Here is a 21,748-nt window from a genome sequence, read left to right as displayed (position 1 = left end):
AGCATGAAGCATGGGGCTCACCGCATAGAAAGAGCTAAAGCTAAAACAAAGTTAGCTTTTTTTTGGTTTGTTTTTATGTATGAGAAAGAACTTTCTAAACTATAATAGGCCATGTCCCTGGGAGGAGGACTGTGGTTTTCTCACAGGCTTTCCCAGCCATGCCTTATTCACAGACTCCTAGAATCAGAGAGGTCAGGATTGGAAGGGCCGTTTTAGGGATCGGTTAATTAATCCATTTGACAAATATTTACTGATCACCTACTAGGGGCCAGGGATGGATGCAGGGGTTGAGGAGAAAGCAGCATCGAGGTCCTGCCCTGGTTGGCCTCCCGTTCCTGTGGGGGAGGCAGGCAGCAAACGTGTGAGTATGTGAATATACAATACAAGTTCAGATTCAGAGGGTTCCGGTTGTGGCTCAGCCATAACGAATTCAACTAGGATCCATGAGGATGCGGGTTTGATCCCTGGCCTTGCTCAGTGGGTTAAGGATCCAGTGTTGCCGTGAGCTGTGGTATAGGTCGCAGACTCAGATTGGATCCTCTGTTGCTGTGGCTGTGGTTTAGGCCAAGAGTTACAACTCTGATTGGTTCCTAGCCTGGGAACCTCCATATGCCATGGGTGTGGCCCTAAAAAGAAAAAAAAAAATTCAGATTCAATCCCTTTATTTTATAGATGAGGAAACTGAGGCCCAGGAAGGGAGGAGAATTTCCTAAAGTCCTCCAGTGTCATAGCAGGGCAAAGACTCTCAAGCAATTCTTCATAGACTCAAATTATCTTACCCTAAACAAACTCTGGTTTCCCTAAGGTCTTAAGATGTGATAGCAGGAACCAACATTTACTGAATCTTCCTAGACGTGGGAACTATTTTGAGTACTTTACACATTTTTTTTTACAGCCGCACCTGCAGCTTATGAAAATTCCCAGGCTTGGGGTTGAATCGGAGCCGCAGCTTCTAGCCTACGCCACAGCCACAGCAACGCTGGATCCGAGCTGCATCGGTGATCTATGCCGCAGCGCACAGCAACCATGGATCCTTAACCCACTGAATAAGGCCAGAGATCGAACCTGCATCCTCTCGGACACTATGTTGGGTTCTTAACCCACTTAGCCACAACAGGAACTCCTGTGTTACACATCTTAAGTCATTTAATCCTCGCATCAATCCTGAGGGAGGGAACGGTCATTCTGTAGATGGGGAAACTAAGGCACAGAGAGATGGAGGAGGAGCAGCGTTTGAACATCGACCCCTGGTTTAGGGCCAGGCCCTGCACCACTGTGCTGTCTTGTGCTGGCTGCGTGCTAACCCCTGCATCCAGTCTGCACTATTTGTTTCTTTCTTTCTTCCCTCTCCTTCCTCCCTTCATCCTGGTCTCAACGATTTTTTCCACGATCTGAGCAGCTTCCAGTAAACCTTTTCCCTTTCTGGCCCTGAATTTCCCCATCTGTAACTTAAGAGGATTGGATTATTTTGATGACTAACCTGACTTTTAGCCCCTTATCAGTTTGCAATTCTTTTATTCAGATCCTTGTTTTCTAGTCTTTTTTCCCCATCAGACCGAGCTCCAGGTATGGACACTCTCTCTACTCCTGTTTATCAGCGTCTCCCTAGAACCAGGCTCTGGGCCCTGCACTTAGTAGGCCTTCAATCAGTAGTTGTGGATGCGGAAGGAAGGGGATCCTGGTGACTGTCCTCAGGTTTTTCCACACCAGCTCCAGCACCAGCTCTCTCCCTTGCCCCTCTTCCTTTCTCAGCCTGTGGCGCCTCCTCCCCGCCTCCCTCCCTCTCACCTCCCAGGGCCGGCTTGGGCCCTCCATCCGGCCTGCATTTTTCCGGGTTTGATATCATTTTTTCCACTCTCCCGGCTGTTGCCGGCTGCCTCTGCCAACTTTCCACGACTTTGGCCCCTCCCCCCCAACCGCAGGCTGGAGACAGCTTGGGGTGGGGGAAGACCCCACCCCCCCACCCTGGCTGCAGCAGGGATAGGAAAATAAGTGCCATCAGTGCCCCGCTGGCAAGATTGGGGGGGGGGGTTCCACAGCTGGAGGATATGGTGGCTCGCCTGCCTGTGCTTTGGTGTTTCTGGCAGCTGGGACGTGGCCCACGTGGGGGTCTGAGGCATCTGGACGGGCAGCTGGTTGGGGCAAGGGGTGTCAGGCGTCAGGGACACCATGGTCCAAACTGTTTGCATCTTGTTCTCCTCTCCAGTGACACTGCTTCCCCTTAGGCTGGAAACTCCTGACCTGACCCCCAGGGCCCATCCCTCGCCAGGCTGGACGCCTCACTACCTCCTCCTTTCCACGCAGACATAGGAGGAGGCTGGGCCCTGAGGTCTAGTCCTTACCCTTATCGGCTGGGTGACTCTGGAGCACTTACTTCCCCTCTCTGGGCTTCAGTTTCCAAAATGAATGACTTGGACTAAATTGGTGGTGGGGGGGACCACCCTGGGGATTAACGGATTGCGTGTCATGGAGTCTACCCCCCCCCCTTTTATTTTTAGCCACACCTGAGGCATGTGGATGTTTCCAGGCCAGGGATGGAATCTGTGCCACAGCAGTGACCCAAGCGGCTATGGTGACAATGCTGGATTCTTAACCTGTTGCACCGCAAGGGAACTTCCTAACTGTCTTTAAATTTTATGCAAAATTGTGTTTGAAAGGCTATCTCCCCAGGAGTCTACAGCTTTTGGTCACATGCTCCAAGAGAACTGTGGATAAGCTGGGAACAGACTTGAATCTCATAAATCTGGGCTGGAATCCCGGCAGCTTCACCTACAGCAGTTGTATGATCTGGAGCATAAGCCTGTTCTGTGCCTCCATTGTTAAACTAGTAAACGTGAAGATTAATAGTTGTGACAGTTTAGAATCCAGTCAGCTCCCCGAAAACACCAGCTATGTTATGGCCAGGATGAGTGCTGAGATTCCTTTCAGAAAATATTTTGTGAATCTATAATCTAAAAAATGGGTTAATGAGAAAGTAGGAGGTCATCGCTCTGAACTGTGGTTGTTTGTGCTCCACTGGGTCTCGCTCAAACGGGTGTTGGGCAGGGGCTGTGTCCAGTGGTTAGCAGATGGGCCTGAATCTACAATTCGTTCAGTGATTTTAATGGATTAACCCTGACACCCAGGTCAGCAGGCTAACTAGGTCTGCAATCTGTGTATGTGAGAGTGGGAGATGGAGACGCCTAGAAGAGCCCCAAAGAAGAGATCTGGGCACTGACACTAGACATCTTTCTGGTTTATTGGTGGGAGGGGGTGGTTTGGGACGGGGTGGTTTCTGAGGGTAGGCCAGAGCCCAAGGACAACGAAGACTGCTTACAAAAAGACACACACCATATAAAAAACCCAATTTGTGCTTTGGCCCCATAGTCTGTCCATCATTTTCCCAGGGCACAGAAGTCTGTGAAATTGCGGCTGGGGGAGATGCTCTGTCCATTGCGGCAGTGGGTGGGCAAGGCCCACGACTCAGAATCCAGGTCACCGGGACTCTGCCCCTAGGCGGCATTGGTGGAGCCTAGAGTACACCCGTGTCCCGCTATCCCTGGCAGATTGGCAGCCTCAGAGCACGGCCAGGTTGTGGCAAGACTTGGAGCGCTCCTTAAGTGCCTGGCGGCGGGCGCTACGGGCCACTAGGCGCGCCAAGAAGCGACGAGCGCGCTGGCCAAGGCTTGCCCGCCGTCGTGGCGTGGGTGGCCCCTGGGCCCTGAGGTCCCGGCGGCGCAAGCGCAGTTGGCGGACCACGCCTTCGAAGAGCTCCGTCACGTTGTGCTGCAGCGTGGCCGATGTCTCGATGAATTTGCAGTCAAACACCACAGCGCAGGCGCGGCCCTCTGAGGGGGCGGGGTCAGGCGCGAGGGGGCGGAGCCAGAACCGGAAATAGGAGACAAAGGTAGCAAGAGGTGTGTTCAGTGTCCACGGGGAAGCATATTTTCTTCCTTCCCCTACCTCGTGCTGCTTGCCAGAGATCAGACCCGGCTTTGAAGAGTTAGTTCACAGGCTAGTGATTGATACTGGCTAGTAGAATGAGGCTGGGAAGACAGGGAGGGAGGCTGGGAACAGGTGGAAGGGTCTTGAATGTCAGGTAAGGGGGTCTTAATCTGTGCATCAGAATTATTTGGGGGAGCATGTTAAAATGCAGGTTGCTGAGCCCACCCACAGAGATTCTGATGCGGTAGGTTTGGGTGAGGCCTGAGAGCCTTGATTTAACAAAATCTCCTGGAGATCGTGTTGTGGAATTTGGGGATGTCTGCTCATAAAGCAAATGGTCTTCCATCTTTAGGGTGCCACTGGGCTGGCCTCAGGGGCCTGGGTTCCAGTCCTCAGTGGCTGGTGACCCTGTAAAACTTGCTTCCCTGCTCTGGGTCTCAGTTTCCATATCTTTTAGATTTTTGTCCTGTGAATAGGGCCATTTTAATATCTTTATGGGTCCCACCTGATACATCCGATGTATTAAGATCTTCCCCATCTGGGAGTTCCCGTCGTGGCGCAGTGGTTAACGAATCCGACTAGGAACCATGAGGTTGCGGGTTCGGTCCCTGCCCTTGCTCAGTGGGTTAAGATCCGGCGTTGCCGTGAGCTGTGGTGTAGGTTGCAGACGCGGCTTGGATCCTGCGTTGCTGTGGCTCTGGCGTAGGCCGGTGGCTACAGCTCCGATTCGACCCCTATCCTGGGAACCTCCATATGCCGAGGGAGCGGCCCAAGAAATAGCAAAAAGACAAAAAAAAAAAAAAAAAAAAAAAAAGATCTTCCCCATCTGGAGTTCCCATTGTGGCTCAGCAGGTTAAGGACTCAACATTGTCTCTGTGAGGATACAGGTTTGATCCCTGGCCTTGCTTAGTGGGCTAAGTTGCCGCAAGTTGCAGCCTACTGCAGCTCTGAATCGACCCCTGGCCCAGGAACTTCCATATGCCACAGATGTGGCTGTAAAAAGAAAAAAAAAAGCTATTCCCCATCCCACTTTAAATACAATTTATATATAACTTCAAACATTTTGGTTTGCAGTTGCTGGCTGACACGATATTACATTTTAGAGAGAACTAAAACTCTTTGAAATTTGAATTTATAATTTTCTCACTGTATTTTGGAGCTCATAACTGTCCTCTTTAGATCTCACATGTAAGCCCTTGAAAAGCTTATAGGCACTGGGCCTGTCGTACCTGGTGAATAAAGTCTCTCTGACTAAGGGAGCCATGAGGGAATTTTTAAGCAATGTAACAAGGTCAGATCTGGTTCTGGAAACTCTGGCAGTTGGTGGGGCAAACCCACTGAATGGGGATAAGAAGCATGGCCCAGGCTAAAGTGGAAATGCCAGGACGGGGCAGAGGCTGAGGGCATGGGGGTGAGGGTGGGGAGGGATTGTGGGGTTAAGGGAGGTGGACCTGACAGGATGTGGGGACTAGTTTGGGGGGAGTGAGAGGAGGCAAGAATGGTTTCCGGCTCATAGGCTTGGGCAAGTAGATGCAGGATGGAGGTGAGGGTGGGGTGGGGCGAGTGGTGGTGCGGGAGGGAAGGGGTCCTGACAGTCACTGAGATGAAGAGTGCTGGAGAAGCAGTGACAGTAGGGCTGAGAGAAAGACAGAGGAGGAGGGCGGAGGGGAGGGCTTACCTTCCACAGAGACTTCCCGGCAGCGTGCCAGGTCCGCCTTGTTGCCCACCAGGATGATGGGCACGTGGTCTGCCTGATGCGTGCGCCGCAGCTGAATGCGGAGCTCAGAGGCACTCTCGAAGCTGCCGCGGTCTGCGATGGAGTACACGATGACGTAGGCGCTGCCCACCTGCAGGCATGACTCCTGGCTCCAGCTATCATCCTGTAGGGGAGGGGACCCAGACCCATCTTCAGAGGGTGCCTAGGCCCTGGCTCAGAAAGAAGGGGATGGGGTGCTCTGATGGGTTGGGATAGGGCTGAGGTTTATACTCTGGACAGGTTTGGGGGACAAATTCTGCTACAATCCCCTGTGTCACTGTGGGAAACCACCCATCTTCTCTGAGCCTCAATTCTCTGCTTGGAAAACTAGGCTGGGAGTACCAGTTGTGGTCAAGGGGAAACAAATCTGACTAGTATCCATGAGGATTCAGGTTCGATCCCTGGCCTTGCTCAGTGGGTTAAGGATCTGGCGTTGCCATGAGGTGTGGTGTAGGTCGCAGATGCGGCCCGGATCCCAGGTTGCGGTGGCTGTGGCATATGCCAGCAGCTGTAGCTCCAATTTGACCCCATGCCTGGGAAATTCCATATGCTGTGGGTGTGGCCCTAAAAAGACCAAAAAGAAAAAAAGAAAAACGGGGCTAATGACACTACCTCACCCCATTTCTCATTCATTGGTTCCTTCTGGAGGATGGGCACTGGTGACAAAAGATTTATTTCGCTCCCATTCCTACTAAGGAGGATTCTGGCTTTGCCTGTTCAGCTCTTTTGTCTGGTTTGAGGAGGGTATGGTCTTGCTAGACAGTACTTTTAGCCCTTGGCAGTCCAGAGTTAAGAGAAAAAAAGGGAGGGAAGGGGGTACAGGAGGCTGATTCTAGAGGAGGCATTTTTCTGGACTGTCTTGGAGAGTCAAAGGAGCATCTGTGGGGTGTAAGGGAAGGGGGCAGGAGAGGCAACGGGGCATTTTAAGAAATGGAGTCTTGGAGTTCCTGTCATGACGCAGTGGTTAATGAGTCCGACTAGGAACCATGAGGTTGCATGAGGTTGCAGGTTTGGTCCCTGGCCTCGCTCAGTGGGTTGAGGATCTGGCATTGCCGTGAGCTGTGGTGTAGGTCACAGATGCAGCTCAGATCCCGCATGGCTGTGGTTCTGGCGTAGGCCGGCGGCTACAGCTCCGATTCGACCCCTAGCCTGGGAACCTCCATGTGCCGCGGGAGCGGCCCTAGAAAAGGCAAAAAGAAAAAAAGACAGAAAAAAAAAAAAAAAAGAAAAGAAAAAGAAATGGAGTCTTGAAGAGGAAAGAACTGGGGTAATTTTGAAACTCTGTTTTGGATGATGATCTTTTGTTAGAGATCGCACTCTGAGACTGAACCAGTTGGGCAACAATTTTCTTTTTTTCTTTTTAGGGTGGCACCTGCGGCATATGGGAGTTCCTGCGTTAGGAGTCGAATTGGAGCTGCAGCTGCTGGCCTGTGCCACAGCCACAGCAATGTGGGATCGGAGTTCTGTCTGCAGCCTACGCCACTGCTCTGTTAACCCACTGAGCGAGGCCAGGGATCTAACATCCTCACAGACACTATGAGGCCAGGGATCATACCCACATCCTCGTGGACACTATGTTGGGTTCTTAACCCAATGAGCCACAGTGGGAACTCCTCTTAAGTGATAAATAAGACACAGTTCTTGCCTTCTAAAAGCTCATGGTCCGGAAAGGGGGTGCCATGGAAATGGAGAGTTGGAGTACCCTTAAGAGAGGCATGTGTGAGTGGCTGGAGGAGTCACGGGGTGGGGGTTAGGGCAGGGATAAGCCAAAGGAACTCAACCAGGCAGAGTGTGGGAGGGTTTCACAGAGGACTGGTGAGGGGGGTCAGGATAAGCAGGCTGAGCAGGAGGGAAGAGAGTGGGCCAGGAGTGGGAAATGCCCAGTGTGATGGGAGCACTGTTTGTGAGCCGAAAGAAACCAGACAGATTTTCTGATAATAAGGTAGGTAAGCAGGAAAGCATTGGATCCATGGACACCATCATTGTCAAAGGGGGCGAGTTCTTGACAGACATACTGATCCTTCCCCAGGCCAAGTAATCCTGAACTGAGTCAGAGAGATGTGAGTTCTCATTCTGGATTCTCAGCCTTGATTGTGGACAGGTTCCGTCCTCTCGCTGGGTCTTAATTTTCTAATCTGTAGGATGAGAGGGTGGGTCTTGACCCTTCATTCATTCATTGCACAAATATTTATGGAGTATGTGCTGTGTGTTAGGATCATAGAACCCAATTGGTACATGGATTGGTGGGTAAGAACCCCTTGGGGGTGTGATTAGAAAAAGAGAGTTCAAGAGTTCCTGTGTATACCGTGGGTTAAGGATCTGGCATTGTCACCTCAGTGGCTTGGGTTGCCAATGTGGTGTGGGTTCGATCCCTGACCCAGGAACTTCCGAATGCTATGGGCGAGGCCAAAAAATATAGAGTCCAGAACCCCATTTTTATAGGTTCTAATTCATTAGGTCTGGGTTGAGACTCAAGAATCTGATTTTTATACCCTCCAGGTGACCCTGATGGTCAGCCACACTAGGCTACCACTGGATGAGCCAGTGGCACTCTCAGTTCTGTCCAGTTTTGCCTCTCTGACATAAAAAAAAAATCTAGACCAAGGATGGAAAGAATGGATGCTTATTTCATTAAGGCTGCTACTGCATGGACCCTCTTTGGGAACTGCCTTCACAGACAGCAGACGAGGAAACTGTAGGAAAATCAAGGTCCAGAGGAGAAGAGAAAACTTTATCAAGGCCACACAACCAGCTGGGCACACAATTCCAATTCTTCCAGTCCAGTACTTTTCCTACTCTGTCTCCCAAATGGGAATCCCAGTCTGGTTTTTTTTTTTTTTTTTTTTGCTGTTTAGGGCTGCACCCGCAGCATATGGAAGTTCCCAGGCTAGGGGTCGAATCGGAGCTATAGCTGCTGGCCTACACCATAGCCACAGCAATGCCAGATCCGAGCCATGCCTGCGACCTACACCACAGCTCACAGCAACACTGGGTCCTTAACCCACTGAGCAAGACCAGGGATTGAACCTGCAACCTCATGGTTACTAGTCGGATTTGTTTCCACTGCACCACAACGGGAACTCCCTTTTTTTTTTTTTTTTTTTTTCTTCTTCTTCTTTCTTTGGTCGTGCCTACAGCATACGGAAGTTCCTGGGCCAGGAATTGAACCAGAGCCACCTCAGTAACCATGCCAAGTCCTTAACCACTAGGCCACCAGGGAGCTCTATGATTACTCTTCTTAATTCACTTGACTCTGCCCCATAGGTTTCTCAGCTGCATCCAAAAAGCATACCTTCCCTCACCAATCTGAGCTCCATGAGGCAAGGGGACATGTCTGCCTTAATAACTGCTGGATGTCTTGGCCCATCCAGCCAGTGTTTCTTAATAAAAAATGAGTGAGGGAACCTCAGCTGGATGTTCAGAAGATGACGCTCTGAATCGGGATAGAGAGGAGGCAGTCCTAGTGCATAAGAGTACAGGCTTTGGGGTCTTAGAGATCTGTGTTTGAATCCCACTTGCTATCAGAACTTTGGACACATTACTTAACCTCTCTGAGCCTTGACTTATCAGTGAGTGGGAATCAGAAGTACATTCACTGTATAGTTTCTGTCTTGCCTGAACGTCATGATAGATGTGCTTAGCCCAGGGGCTGACACTTAGGGGCTGGCACTTAGCACAGGGTGCTCCAGAACTGTCAGCTGCTCTTAGAAGAATCATCATCATTATTATGATGCTCATTTGGGCCTTGGTTTCCTTTTATGCTAAAGAACTGGTCCCCTAGCTCCTTCATCCCTGGCCTTTGGGCCAATCACTAGAGCTGTCAGCCATTCTTGTCAGTCATCCAACACTGACCTCCGAAGCCCCTTCCTGTGGGCAGGGCCTCCCTGAGTGTTAGGGAAGGGGCCTACCCCTGAGAAAGATGGAATCCCAGGTGAATTTAACCCTTATTTTTTTTCCTTTGTAGGGCTGCACCTATGGAATATGGAAGTTCCCAGGCTAGGGGTCTAATCAGAGCCGCCGCTGCCAGCCTGCACCACAGCCACAGCAATGCCGGATCTGAACCACATCTGTGACCTATAACGCAGCTTGTAGCAATGCCAGATCCTTAACCCAATGAGAGAGTCCAGGGATCCAACCTGCATCCTCCTGGATACTAGTTGAGTTCTTAACCCATTGAGCCACAATGGGAACTCCCAAGGCGAATTTTAGATGCTTTTTTTTTGCTTAGTTTTATTTCTTCATAGTTCTACAATGAACATGTATTACCTGTATTGTAAGAAAAAAAAAAGACAACTCAAACCAGATAAGAAAAGCATAATGGGAACATGTCCCTGACAGAAGCTGTCTTCTCGCTTTGGAATGTGCTAGCGGAGGACATCCTTTGATATCCTCTTTATTGACTCATTTTTTTTTATTAGCTACCACGTTATGATTAATAGGAATTATTGTTATTTACAATTCTTCACTCGTTCAGCATTTTTTCATGCTCCAAACTGTATTTACCTCTGTGAAACTGTGTACGAACTTAAAACAAAAACAAAAACAAAAACAAAAACAGCTGGGGAGTTCCCATTGTGATGCAGAGGAAACAAATCCAACTACTATCCACGAGGATGAGGGTTCAATCCCTGGCCTCGCTCAGTGGGTCGGCGGTGGGGGGGGGTGGGATCTGGTGTTGCCATGAGCTGTGGTGTAGGTCACAGACACAGCTCAGATCTGGTGTGGCTGTGGCCGGCAGCTGTAGGTCTTATTCGACCCCTAGCCTGGGACTCTCCACATGCCATGAGTGCCGCCCTAAAAAGCAAAACAAAACCAAAACAACCCCCCCCAAAACCAGCTGGTAAGGAAGGAAGGAATGATCCACGCATTTATCAAGTGAGAAAACTGAAGCTCAGCATGGGTAAGTCAGTTGCACAAAGCCAATAGGTAAGACAAAGGAAGAGGGGGTTGGACCTCAGGCTAAAGCTGGTGTTCTTTCCCTCGCACAGTGTGGGTGGGTGGAGTGGGATGGGGGTGGAGATTTGCAGGGGGAGAAGCACCTCCCGGGAGGGCTGTAAGGAGGGGGGTCAATGGAGTGAGAAAAGGGGGTCAGGGTCGTGAGGACTTTCTATCTTTGGCTGGAAAGGCTGCTTAGAAGCTGTGGGTTTGGGGCGGGGGGCGGGGGGGGAGGCGGTGCTGAAGATGGGCCCTGCACTGTCCCTGCTTTGCAGCATCCTAGGAAGGGACAGGGATCTGGTGTTAGCCTCAGCGCCCCTCCCTCCAAATCCTGCTTGCTGTGCCATACCGGTTTCTCAGCCTCCCAGGTGTCCATGACCAGCAGCGTGGTGTCCTCTCCATCCACCGTGAGGGTCCTCTCATACACATCTTCTGCAACCCAGAAAAGAGCCGGATTTCAGGGAGGAGATACAGGCCTGGGGAGAGGGTAGGCCTCCCTAGCCCCTTTTTCCAGTCACACCTCCTGCAAGTGCTCACCATGCTTGTTTGATGTCTGTCTCTCCCAATAGGTTAAGAAGCACCATGAGGAGCCTGTGTTTCCCTAGCTGCTGGCAGAGTACCTGGCACACAGTAGGTACTGAGAAAGGCTTTGTTGGTTTGGTTGATTGAATGAGTGTGAGTGATGGGCTTAAAGTTGGGCTGGGAATTCTCCCAGTCCCGCTCTGTCCTTGGCTTCCCATGTGCTTCGGGCAGGTCATGTTACCCTCTTTGGGTCTGTCTCCCCACCTCTCACACATACAGGTGTACAGGTCCATCTCTCATATGGGTTCTCACTCCTAGGGGGTCAAGGCTGGAGAAAGGGCCTGGTCAGGGTGTCCCCACTTCCTCTCTGCCTTTGACCCCTCTCCCTACTCCCCCTGGGTCCTCTTAGCTGATCCGGGACTCATCTTCATGTCCTCTGTCTTTGTCCTGTTTCCCACCATCCTGGGACCCCCCCCCCCCCATCCCTCTCAGCTCACTGCATCTCTTGGGAATAGAGGAACCCAGGGCCCAGAACTTAGTGTCCGGGAGTCTGCATTTGGGGCAGCATCTTAGTTTGGCTGCAGATCATGGGGAGCATGGATGGCTGGTTGTCTGTGGGGCGGGGAGGATCTGAGAATTGGGAGGGGGCCCACCATTTCTTTACCCTTCAGACTCATGGAACTCAGAGTTGCTTCCGTTATGCCATGGAAAGGAATCATATACCTCTCATCTGTGAGAAACTGGCAAAATTCTCACTCACTATTTAAGGAATTTCCCTCCTGTAGATCCTTGTGCAGGCTGTGCCCTACACAACTCAAGGGGGCATCATTCACTTCATAGTCTCTGTGAATGATGCCCCTTAGAGTTGAGCAGTGCATGAGCTGTACAACTGTTCTTGACTGTTGTCAACTCTTGGTGCCCAGATGACAGTGACTTCACTCCTTTGACCACATCCCAGCCCAGCCCACAGGCTCCCTACCTCCCAGCGGTTCATGGAGGTCCCGCTCTTGCTTTCCCGCAAAGAGGTTGGCCAGGCTGGTCTTCCCTACGCCAGGATCTCCGAGCAGTACCACACGGTAGAGGGCTTCCCAGGAGCCTTCAGAGTCGCTGGATTCAGAGGACCAGCCGCTGGGAGCAGGTGAACGTTGCCGGTTGGGGGGATTGAGGGAGGCTGATTGGCCCAGTCGGGGATGCTGGGATCGTGTGGAAGATGCTGTGCCCAAGAGGCCAGGCTGGTGGCCCCGGGCCGACAGGGGCAGTGGAGTGCTGGCTCGCCGACGAAGGGGGGTCTTTCCTTCTTGCTGAGTGTTTAGTGTCATCCTTGGGAAGCAGGGCTTCCTTCCTTCCTTTCTTGGGCAAGAAGGAGGAGTGGGTGGTTAGCCAGGTGCTTTGAGCCCCTTCTTCTGCAGGGTCCGGATGAGCTGCTGAACCCCTTCTTGTTTACATGGGAGGAGGAGGCGCCTCAGATCCTCCTGGGTGGGGGCTTTCTGGCTTCTGGTCTAGAGCGAACCTGGGTCAGGCTGGGAGGGGTGAGTGAGTGTGAAACACACACATGCATGCACACCAGAGACCATTTCTTATGCCTTGAAGATGACCCACTCCCCATGACACACAGAGAGGCAGCGGGCAGCCGCGCGTGGGATGTCCACACCCGCATGAACACTGAGCTGCCCCTGCGATTCAGGACATGAGGCCCACGATCGTGAAGAACACTTGGATTCCCTGTCCTCCTCTTTCCCACTGGTCTCTTCCCCACGGTTCGGTTTGGGTAGGGAGGTGCAGAGGAGGGCTGAGAGCCCCTGGGGGGATTCACTTCCGCAGCCCGATCCCTCAAGAGCTGAGGAAGTGGCCGGAGGGGCGGCTTAGTACTCCAAAGGCAAAGGGGTCTGGGGGTTCCCACCGGGTTGAAACCCGAGCGCCCCGGTGCCATGGGAACGGCGTGTCCGGCCCGCCCCCTCCGTGAAAAATTCAGGAGCGGCTGGCGCGACGGCCTCCAGCTGCTGTTGCGGGGCGGGGGCTTCGAGGCGGCCAGGCCCCAGGTTTGGTGATAGGAAGGGGTCCTGGCGGGGGTGGGGAGGTGGAGAGGGGACCTACCCGGCCCAGGAGGGCATGTCATTCCCGGAGTGTGAGTACGAGCTTCCCCAGCCTGCGGTCCTGGGTGTGAGTCCCCCGATCCTTGGAGGGTTACTTGTCCCAGACTGCCTCACTCTCCGGGGTCCAGATCCAGGGATCCTCATTTAAGGGTGTGGGTTTGAGCCCCCCTCAACCCCTGACTGCGCCACAGAACCTCCCGGCCCCCACCCCCACCCCCACCCCCCCATACAGGCGCCTGGCGAACTCCGCTCCAACTTAACTAAGTTGGTGGCAGGATTCACGGGCCTTTACCTCAGTGTGAGGAGGGGTCCAGGGTCCCCGGCCGCCCGCAGCAGCTGGGTGCTCCAGGCTGTACCACCGCCTCGGCGCGCAGCCCCTCGGGCCGGTCCAGCCCCGCCGCCCTGGTTGGGGGAGGAGCCGCGACCCCGCCCCGTCGAGCCCCGCCCCGTGAGGGCAGCCCCGGGGTCTCCGCCCCAAGGCCTTGGCCGCTGAATGATTTTTCGCAGAGGTCTACTGACCAGTTGCTTCAAGTCCTTTACCAGGGGCGGGGGTTGGGGGGGCGAAAGGGGGGAAGGATGGGGGTTCAGAATTCCTGAGTCCGGATCCCTCTGCATTCTCATCTATCCTTTCCAGCAATGGGGCATACCAGCTTTTAGCTTTCACAAAAAACGCTTGGGCAACTTGTTAAATATTCAGATTCCAGGTCCCAGCCTGCAAGAGAGGCAGATTCAGCAGCCCTGGCCGAGAGTTTTGGGAATCTGCATTTTAAACAAGTATGCAAGTTGAGTCTGGTGCAGAGTTCATAGACCCCGCTTTGAGAAACTCTGCTTTGGATGGGGAATTAATTTTGAGAGGTGGCAGAGGGGTCCCAGGAAGTCTGCACCGAAGAGTTCTGAATGTCTTGCGAGTTCCCTCTGTGGCGCAGCGGAAAGTATCCCATTAGTGTCCATGAGGATTCGAGTTCGATCCCTGGCCTCGTTCAGTGGGTCCGGGATCTGGTATTGTCCTGAAGTGTGGTGTAGGTCGCAGACATGGCTCAGATTCTGTGTTGCTGTGGCTATGGCTGGCAGCTGTAGCTCTGATTTGACCCCTAGCCTGGGAACTTCTATATGCTGAAGGTGCGGCCCCAAAATAGGAAAAAAAAAAAAAAAGTTCAGAATGTTTTGGCGGCAACATTCATTCATTCATTCATTTGTAATTCAATCATTCACCAAATGCTAGCGTTTATGCAGCTAGGGGTGCCCTGTGCCTGAAAGAACGCCTCCTTGATGATTATTTACTCAACTCTTCCTGTGCCTGGTATGGTTTGAACACTTTGCCTGGATTATTAGCTCATTTAATCCTGATGCCACAGTAAGAGGATGTACAAACTGCTGTTTGACTTGGCTTGGGACTCAGATCTCTGCCCTGCTGGCTTTTTTTTTTTTTTTTGCAGAATGAATTTCCAAGGCTAGGATTTAAACTAGGAGCTGCAGCTGCTGGCCTAAGCCACAGCCATGCCAGATCCCAGCCACATCTGTGACATACCTCAGATGGCAGCAATAACCCACTGATCGAGGACCGGGATGGAATCTGCATCCTCACCGACGCTATGTCAGGTTCTTAATCCACTGAGCCACAACCAGAACTCCCTGCCAGCCCCCTTCCCCTTCTTTTTTGGCTGCCCCCAAGGGCACATGGAAGCTCCTGGGCCAGAGACTGAACCACACCACAGCATACCACAGTGCATCACAGCAGTGACCCCAGCCACAGCAATGACTGTGCTGGATTCTTAATTTGCTTCGTCACCAGGGAAATCCTACTGTTGCTTTCTATCGAAGTCTGTGCTCCCGCCCAGCATCCCCACTCCCCTCCCACCTCAGCAAGTCTTACCAGGCCTATAAGAAGAGAAAATAGATACTGTGACCTTGGTACAGAGGAGGAGTTGGCTGTAGAGAAGTGGTGATTTGGGCCATCCATGGGTCTTTGAGCAGGATGCTTCCATTTATTTATTTATTTATTTATTTATTTGTATTTTTTGTCTTTTTGCCATTTCTAGGGCTGCTCCTATGGCATATGGAGGTTCCCAGGCTAGGGGTCCAATCGGAGCCGTAGCCACCAGCCTATGCCACAGTCACAGCAACATGGGATCTGAGCCATGTCTGCGACGTACACCACAGCTCACGGCAACGCTGGATCCTCAACCCACGGAGCAAGGCCAGGGATCGAACCTGAAACCTCCTGGTTCCTAGTCAGATTGGTTAACCACTAAGCCACGACGGGAACTCCAGGATGCTTCCTTTTAGGTTATGAAGGACAAGGGCAGGTGTGTGCGTGGGCCTCATGGAGACCGTGCTGTACCTGTGGGAGGGGCTCATTGTCATGGCTGAGGGGGCCCAGGTGTCTAGCTCAGAGCAGCTCCCGCAGCAGCCTGGTGGACTAACTCAGCCCCTACAGGATTTTGGGCAGAGGCTGAACCCCCTCAGCACCTGGTTTCCTGCTGTGGCTTGGCCCTCTAAGCTTCCCTTTGCCACCTACAAGATGGGTTATGAGTGGTGCAGCGTTGTCTGGGAGTGAGACAGCTCTGAGTCCCAGCTTTGCAGCTTAATTTCTATATGGCCTTAGGCAAGTCACCTCTATACTTTGGGTTTCAGTCTTTTGATTCAGTCTTTTGAAATCTGGGGTGTTCCACTGCGGCTCAGTGGTGACAAACCTAACTAGGATCCATGAGGATACGGGTTAGATCCCTGGCCTCGCTTAGATGGTTAAGGATCTGGTGGTGTGAGCTGTGGTGTAGGCCTGCAACTATGGCTCCAGTTTGACCCCTAGCCTGGGAACCTCTGTATGCCGTGGGTGCGGCCCTTAAAAAAAAAAAAAAAAAAAAAAAAAAAAAGGAAAAGAAAAAAAGACCCTGAAATCTGAACAGGTTACACCATGTTCAGTTTTCTGTAATACAAAAGCCTGAACTTGGCATTCAAGACCTATGGTATTCTGGCTTCTCTCGTCTGCAAGTTCATTTCCAATCTCTCCCAACAAACTCCTTGCTCTGGTCAATACCCTACTCTTTCAGGCACATTCTGCCTGGAATACTCTCTTCCCCCTACTCATTTTTCAAGATGCAACTCAGATGCATGTGTACCAGACACTGTGTTCTTATTTTATTTTATTTTTGCTTTTTAGGGTCGACCTGCGTCATATGGAGGTTCCCAGGCTAGAGGTCAAATCAGATGTGTAGCTGCCGGCCTACGCCACAGCCACAGCAACCCTGGATCCTCAACCCACTGAACAAGGCCAGGGATAGAACCTTTGTCCTCTTGGATGCTAGTCAGATTCGTTAACCACTGAGCCACGATGGGAACTCCTACCAGACATTGTTCTAAGCTTTGTACCCATGTTATCTCAGTGGTCCTCGAACTTTAATGGAGCCTTAGAATCACTTGCAGGGCTTGTTAAACCACAGCTTGCCAGAACCCACCCCCAGATCTTTTTATTCAGTGGGTTTGGACTGAGCTTGAGAATGTGTGTTTCTTTATTCTCTTTTTTAGAGCCACACCAGTGGCATATGGAAGTTCCCAGGCTAGGGGTCAAATCAGAGCTTCAACTGCCTGCCTGCACCCTAGCCACGCAACACAGGATGTAAGCCTCATCTGTGACCTACGCCAGAGCTCACAGCAATGCCGGATCCTTAACCCACTGAGCAGGGCCAGGGATCGAACCTGTGTCCTCATGGATACTAGTCAGGTTACCACTGAGCCACAATGGGAACTCCAAGAATATGTGCTTCTCACAAGCCCCTGGTATTGCTGCTGCTTGCTAGTCTGGGTACCACACTTTGAGAACCATTCTGTTATTTCCTTTGATCCCCTAACTGAGCTAGGTACCCATTACTTTCTGTGAGGCAGGTATTATCACTCTTCTCATTTTCTGAAGATGGCTAAATACAGTTGACCCTTGATCAACACAGGTTTGAACTGTGCAGGGCCACTTACACAAGGATTTTTCAATAGTAAACACAGCAGTAGCCCATGATTTATGGTGGGATGAGTCTGCAGATGTGAAACTGCAGATACAGAAGAACTGTGCATACAGAGGGCCAACTACAAGTTATAGGTGGGTTTTCGATTGCTCTTGAGGGTGCATTCCTAACCCCTATGTTGTTCAAAGGTCAACCGTACAGACTTGTTTGAGTGCATAAGAGAGTTCTGGTCCCACGTCTTTAGCATAAGAAGGAAACCTCCGTGGATATTTGCAAGGAGGGCTTGTCATTATTTCCTAGATGACAGCCTGGGACTCAGAGAGGCTACGTGACTTGTCCAAGGTATCACAGTGATGAGAGGGAGATGCTGGCATTGAACTGGGTCTCTCCAAATTTAAGGCTTTCCCCACCCCCTCAGGTGGAGAAGAGGTCCAGTTTCTGACCCTAGGCACTGCTTCAGGAAATTCTGTCCCCAGCTTCAGAGCTCAGCAACCTCCGGATGGTATGGCTGATCAGTTCCCCACAGAGCTGGCTGAGGTCCAGCTGTATCCTTGGGACCACAGGGCCTCTGACCCCGCCTTGGGCCTCCTGCTGCCCACGTTCCTGCCTTGATCTGCAGCCCAATAAAGGCTGGGCCCCGAGCAGCAGGGCTCAGCTTGCTTGGTTCCTCTTCTCTTGTGTTCTCCCCAGCAGCCCCTCTCCAGATCTTGTGGCCATGACACAGCTGCTTCTGCTTATTGTGGCTCTCCTGGTCCTGGGTCATGTGCCACCAGGTAACATCATGCGTGCGCGTGTGCGTGTGTGTATGTGTGTGTGTGTTGTGTGTTGTGTGTGTGTGTAAATATGAGGAATATGTTCTCAGCTTCTGGGGGACAGATGAGGCCTAGACCAACATTTAAATTCTGGCCTCACCACTGACTTGCTGGGCAGCTTAGAGCGAGTTGCTAAATCAGCCCGCACCTCAGTTTCCTCATCTTTAAGATGCGATTCACTCCACAAGGATTCATCAGAAAAATATTTGCTGTGTGCCAGGCACTATTATAATTTCTGGGAATCAAGCCATGAAAGCAAATGAAAGCAAACAGGATTCTTGCTTTCATGGAGCTGATATTTCAGTCAGCAGAGGCAGAAAATAACCAAATAAAGGTATAATGTGTTAGGCAGAGGTAGGTGCTAAGAACAATAAAAGCAAGGGGTTAGTGTGTCAGGTACGTGGAGGGGGGCGATGGAAGAGCTGGTGGGCATGGGCAAGAAAGGCCTCTGCTGCTTAAAAAAAGATTTTGGAGCATTTCAAGTATACATGAAAGTAGAGAGAATAATATGAGGAACGAGGCAAGTTAAAAAGTGTTTATTATGGAGAAATGTAAACTTATGCAAAAATAGAGAATAGGGTGAGTTTTAAATGAACCCTTTTTATTTTAGAAAATTTCAAACATAAATCAAAAAAATAATACAACCCCCCCATGTATCCCTCACCCAACTTCTGCAGTTATCAACTTGAACCTGTTTTGTTATTCACCTGCCCCCTCCTCCTCCCCAGTGGACTGTTTTGAAGGAAATGTCAGATATTTATGTGAGGTGAGTTTGAGCAGGGATCTGGGGACGGTGAGAATACAGAGGAGATCATGCAGGCAGAAGGGAGGCAGGAGGTGACAGATGTGTTCGAGGAGCAGTGAGGAGGCCAGCCAGGCCGGAGTGGGGAGCCCAAGAAAAAAAGTGGAGGGGGAGTTCCTGTTGTGGTGCGGCAGAAACAAATCTGACTAGTATCCATGAGGGTGTGGGTTCAATCCCTGGCCTCACGCGGTGGGTCGGAGATCCAGCGTTGCTGTGAGCTGTGGTGTGGGCAGCAGATGCAGCTCAGATCCTGCATTGCTGAGGCTGTGGTGAAGGCTGGTGGCTGTAGCTCAGATTTGACCCCTAGCCTGGGAACGTCTGTATACCATGGGTGCAGCCCTGAAAAGTAAAAAAAAAAAAAAAAAAAAAAAAAAAAAGTGGGGCAGAGGGAGAGCAAAGTTCAATATCTGAGGAGGGGATAGCAGATCATAAAGGAGCAAAAATAACTTCCGTATCTCAGGGTTGTTGGATGGTTACCATGTGATGGTGTGTTAAGAGCAGTTGTTACAGGAACTGCCCTCACCTGGGCATCAAGATCTCGGGTTCTGGTTCCAGACCCACCACTTACTGGGTAGGAGACGTTGGGTGAGTCCCTTCCCTTCTTTATCTGAAAAAAGAGAGGGGTGGACCTAGAATGAGCCCTGGCTGCTCCAACTCTCTAAGCTCCCATTCCCATAACCTCATTTTCCATTTGTTGAGTATTGGCACTGTGCTAAAGTGATTCAGTCTCCTGTAACTGCCCTCTGAAAGAGAGTTGTGCAGACAAAGAATCGGAGGCCAAGGTTACTCAGCTGCGAGATGGCAGAGCGGGGATTTGGACTCAGGGGAATCTGAGCTGAGTTCTCACCACACCCTTAAGTATTGCTCTACACGCCTTTTTCAGTGGATTCTTTGCCTCATAGAGATTTAGATGCCAGTTCTGTACTATTCTAAGATTCTTGACCTTGACACGGTCGAATAACATGTATGGGTAGCCCAAAGCAGCGGGTGAGGATTCCTTGGGATCCCTGTTAATGCAGGAAGAGGTAGGGAAGTTTCCCTCCACCTCCCACTTAGCCCCAGTTCCTCTGAGTTGCTTGGTCACGTTATATACCTGGAAATATTGCTGTTAACAGGCCTAAGTGGTCCTGCTCATTCCTTACTTCACACACCTGCCCTCATTACATCATAGCACCCTGATCACTTACTTTAGGGTGCTTAACCTCAAGTCTGCTTATGGTATTTATTTGCCTGGGTTTTTAAGCTACTTCCCTGTCAGCTGGAAGCTCCTTAAGGGCATGAACCATGGCCATCTTGTCCCTTGTGGTCCTCCCAGTGACCCATGTTTGTTGAATGAATAAATGACACAGCTGCCCTACTGCATGCTGTGATCAAAGACCCTCGGAGGGAGTACAGGACCTACTTACCCAAAGCTTTACCTTTTCTGTGGCCCATAGTTAGAAATTCCTTTACTAAATCCTAACATTAAGCAGCTCCCTGTGTGCACAATGCAGTTTGTATAATGGTTTACAAGTGTTGACTCTGGAGCCAGATGGTGTGGGTTTGAATGCTGGCTCTGCTCCTTAATGGTTGTGTGACCTTTCTTTGTCTCAGTTTCCCTACTCATATACTGGGATTATAATAAGACCAACTATAATTATATACTCTTGTTATGAAAAGTACTTAGATGGAGTTCCTGTCGTGGCTCAGTGGTTAACGAATCTGACTAGGAACCATGAGGTTGCGGGTTCGATCCCTGGCCTCACTCAGTGGGTTAAGGATCTGGCGTTGCCGTGAGCTGTGGTGTAGGTTGCAGAAGTGGCTTGGATCCCGTGTTGCTGTGGCTCTGGGGTAGGCTGGTGGCTATGGCTCCAATTAGACCCCTAGCCTGGGAATCTCCATATGCCGCAGGAGCGGCCCTAGAAAAGGCAAAAAGACAAAAAAAAAAAAAAAAAAGAACAGTGCTTAGAGTGGCCTTGGGTTATCCTGAGCTAGAAATCCATCTCTGTTGAATGAATAAATGACCCATGTTTGTTGAATGAATAAATGACACAGCTGTCCTACCTCATGCTGTGATCAAAGACCCTCGGAGGGACTATAGGACCTACTTACCCAAAGCTTTACCTTTTTCGTGGCCCATAGTTAGAAATTGTAACCAGTGGTCTAACCTGTGACATGTGGGCTAACCTGGACTGATCTGTGGTCTTAACTGTAACTGGCTGTCTTCTCTATGACTAGTGGTCTAGCCTGTTACCTCTAGTCTAAACCTTGACCTGTGGCCAGAGTTCTTGTTCTGGGGCCTGACTTATGACCTGAGGGCTGTTCTATGACCAGAGTCTAACAAATGGTTTAACATGTGGTTAGTGATCTAACTTGTGACCTTGATCTGTGGTTAAATCTGTGATCTAACCTGCAACCCTTGGGTGGTTCTGTGACCCGGGGTCTTCCCCTGCACAGGGAGGAGTGAATTCAAACGGTGTTGGAAGGGCCAAGGGGCCTGCCGGCCTTACTGCACGAGGCATGAAGCCTACATGCAACTGTGCCCGGATGCCTCCCTGTGCTGTCTCGCCTATGGACTCAAGATGGCCAAGATTGAAAATGTTTAGCTGGTTCTGGGGCCGGCGCCCTTGCTCTCCAATAAAACACGAGCTGTCAGCTGTCTCCTCTTGTCACTGCCTTGCCACCCCTGGGGGCTGGGCTGGGGGGTGAGGGAAGTTCAGAGTGGGAGGGCTGGAGGGATGGTGAATGGAGAGAAGTGAGGGGCTCGAGGAGAGTGGGCATGAATGACCGTTGTAACTGGTTCCAGTTCAGCCTGAATCGCTTTCACTCTATCCAACTCTGGAAAAATCACTCAACTTCCCTAAGCCATTTCTCATCCATAAAAATGGGGATAATTATAATAATATCAGGAGATTAGGGGTTTATAGGAGGCATGCAAAAAGAGAGGTAGCGTTAATAATGAATGAATA

General features: G+C 51.0%; 2 protein-coding genes and 1 non-coding gene across 6 annotated transcripts; 2 read left to right on the top strand and 1 right to left on the bottom strand.

Annotated features, from left to right (window-relative positions):
* Positions 1-3,214: 3,214 nt before the first annotated feature.
* On the bottom strand, positions 3,215-13,619 carry REM1 (RRAD and GEM like GTPase 1). Of its 4 annotated transcripts, none has more exons than XM_085003492.1 (5): positions 13,232-13,619; positions 12,117-12,657; positions 10,965-11,047; positions 5,603-5,804; positions 3,215-3,827 (listed from the first exon to the last, which is right to left on the bottom strand). In XM_085003492.1, exons 2-5 carry the CDS (start codon positions 12,454-12,456, stop codon positions 3,556-3,558), a joined length of 897 nt encoding a protein of 298 aa, XP_084859618.1. In that variant the 5' UTR covers positions 12,457-12,657; positions 13,232-13,619; the 3' UTR covers positions 3,215-3,555. The 4 variants fall into 4 exon arrangements, with proteins under 4 accessions (XP_084859618.1, XP_013838680.2, XP_005654299.3 ...); XM_013983226.3 differs by having other exon boundaries at positions 13,523-13,619; XM_005654242.4 differs by having other exon boundaries at positions 12,117-12,487; positions 13,523-13,619.
* On the top strand, positions 11,948-12,008 carry MIR7140 (microRNA mir-7140). The gene has a single exon (NR_128456.1). It is a non-coding gene; the product is annotated as a microRNA mir-7140 (primary transcript).
* Positions 13,620-17,738: 4,119 nt separating the features above from the next.
* Positions 17,739-21,428, top strand: DEFB124 (defensin beta 124). The gene is made up of 2 exons (NM_001435413.1): positions 17,739-17,959; positions 21,237-21,428. Exons 1-2 carry the CDS (start codon positions 17,902-17,904, stop codon positions 21,383-21,385), a joined length of 207 nt encoding a protein of 68 aa, NP_001422342.1. The 5' UTR covers positions 17,739-17,901; the 3' UTR covers positions 21,386-21,428.
* The last annotated feature ends 320 nt before the right edge of the window (positions 21,429-21,748 follow it).

The sequence above is a fragment of the Sus scrofa genome, chromosome 17, assembly GCF_054392235.1.
Source record: "Sus scrofa isolate SSC_HxYL_T2T_F1_AM1 chromosome 17, Sscrofa_HxYL_maternal_Yorkshire_Landrace_v2.0, whole genome shotgun sequence".
Taxonomy (NCBI): Eukaryota; Metazoa; Chordata; class Mammalia; order Artiodactyla; family Suidae; genus Sus; species Sus scrofa.
This window is presented reverse-complemented; position numbering and strand designations above follow the sequence as displayed.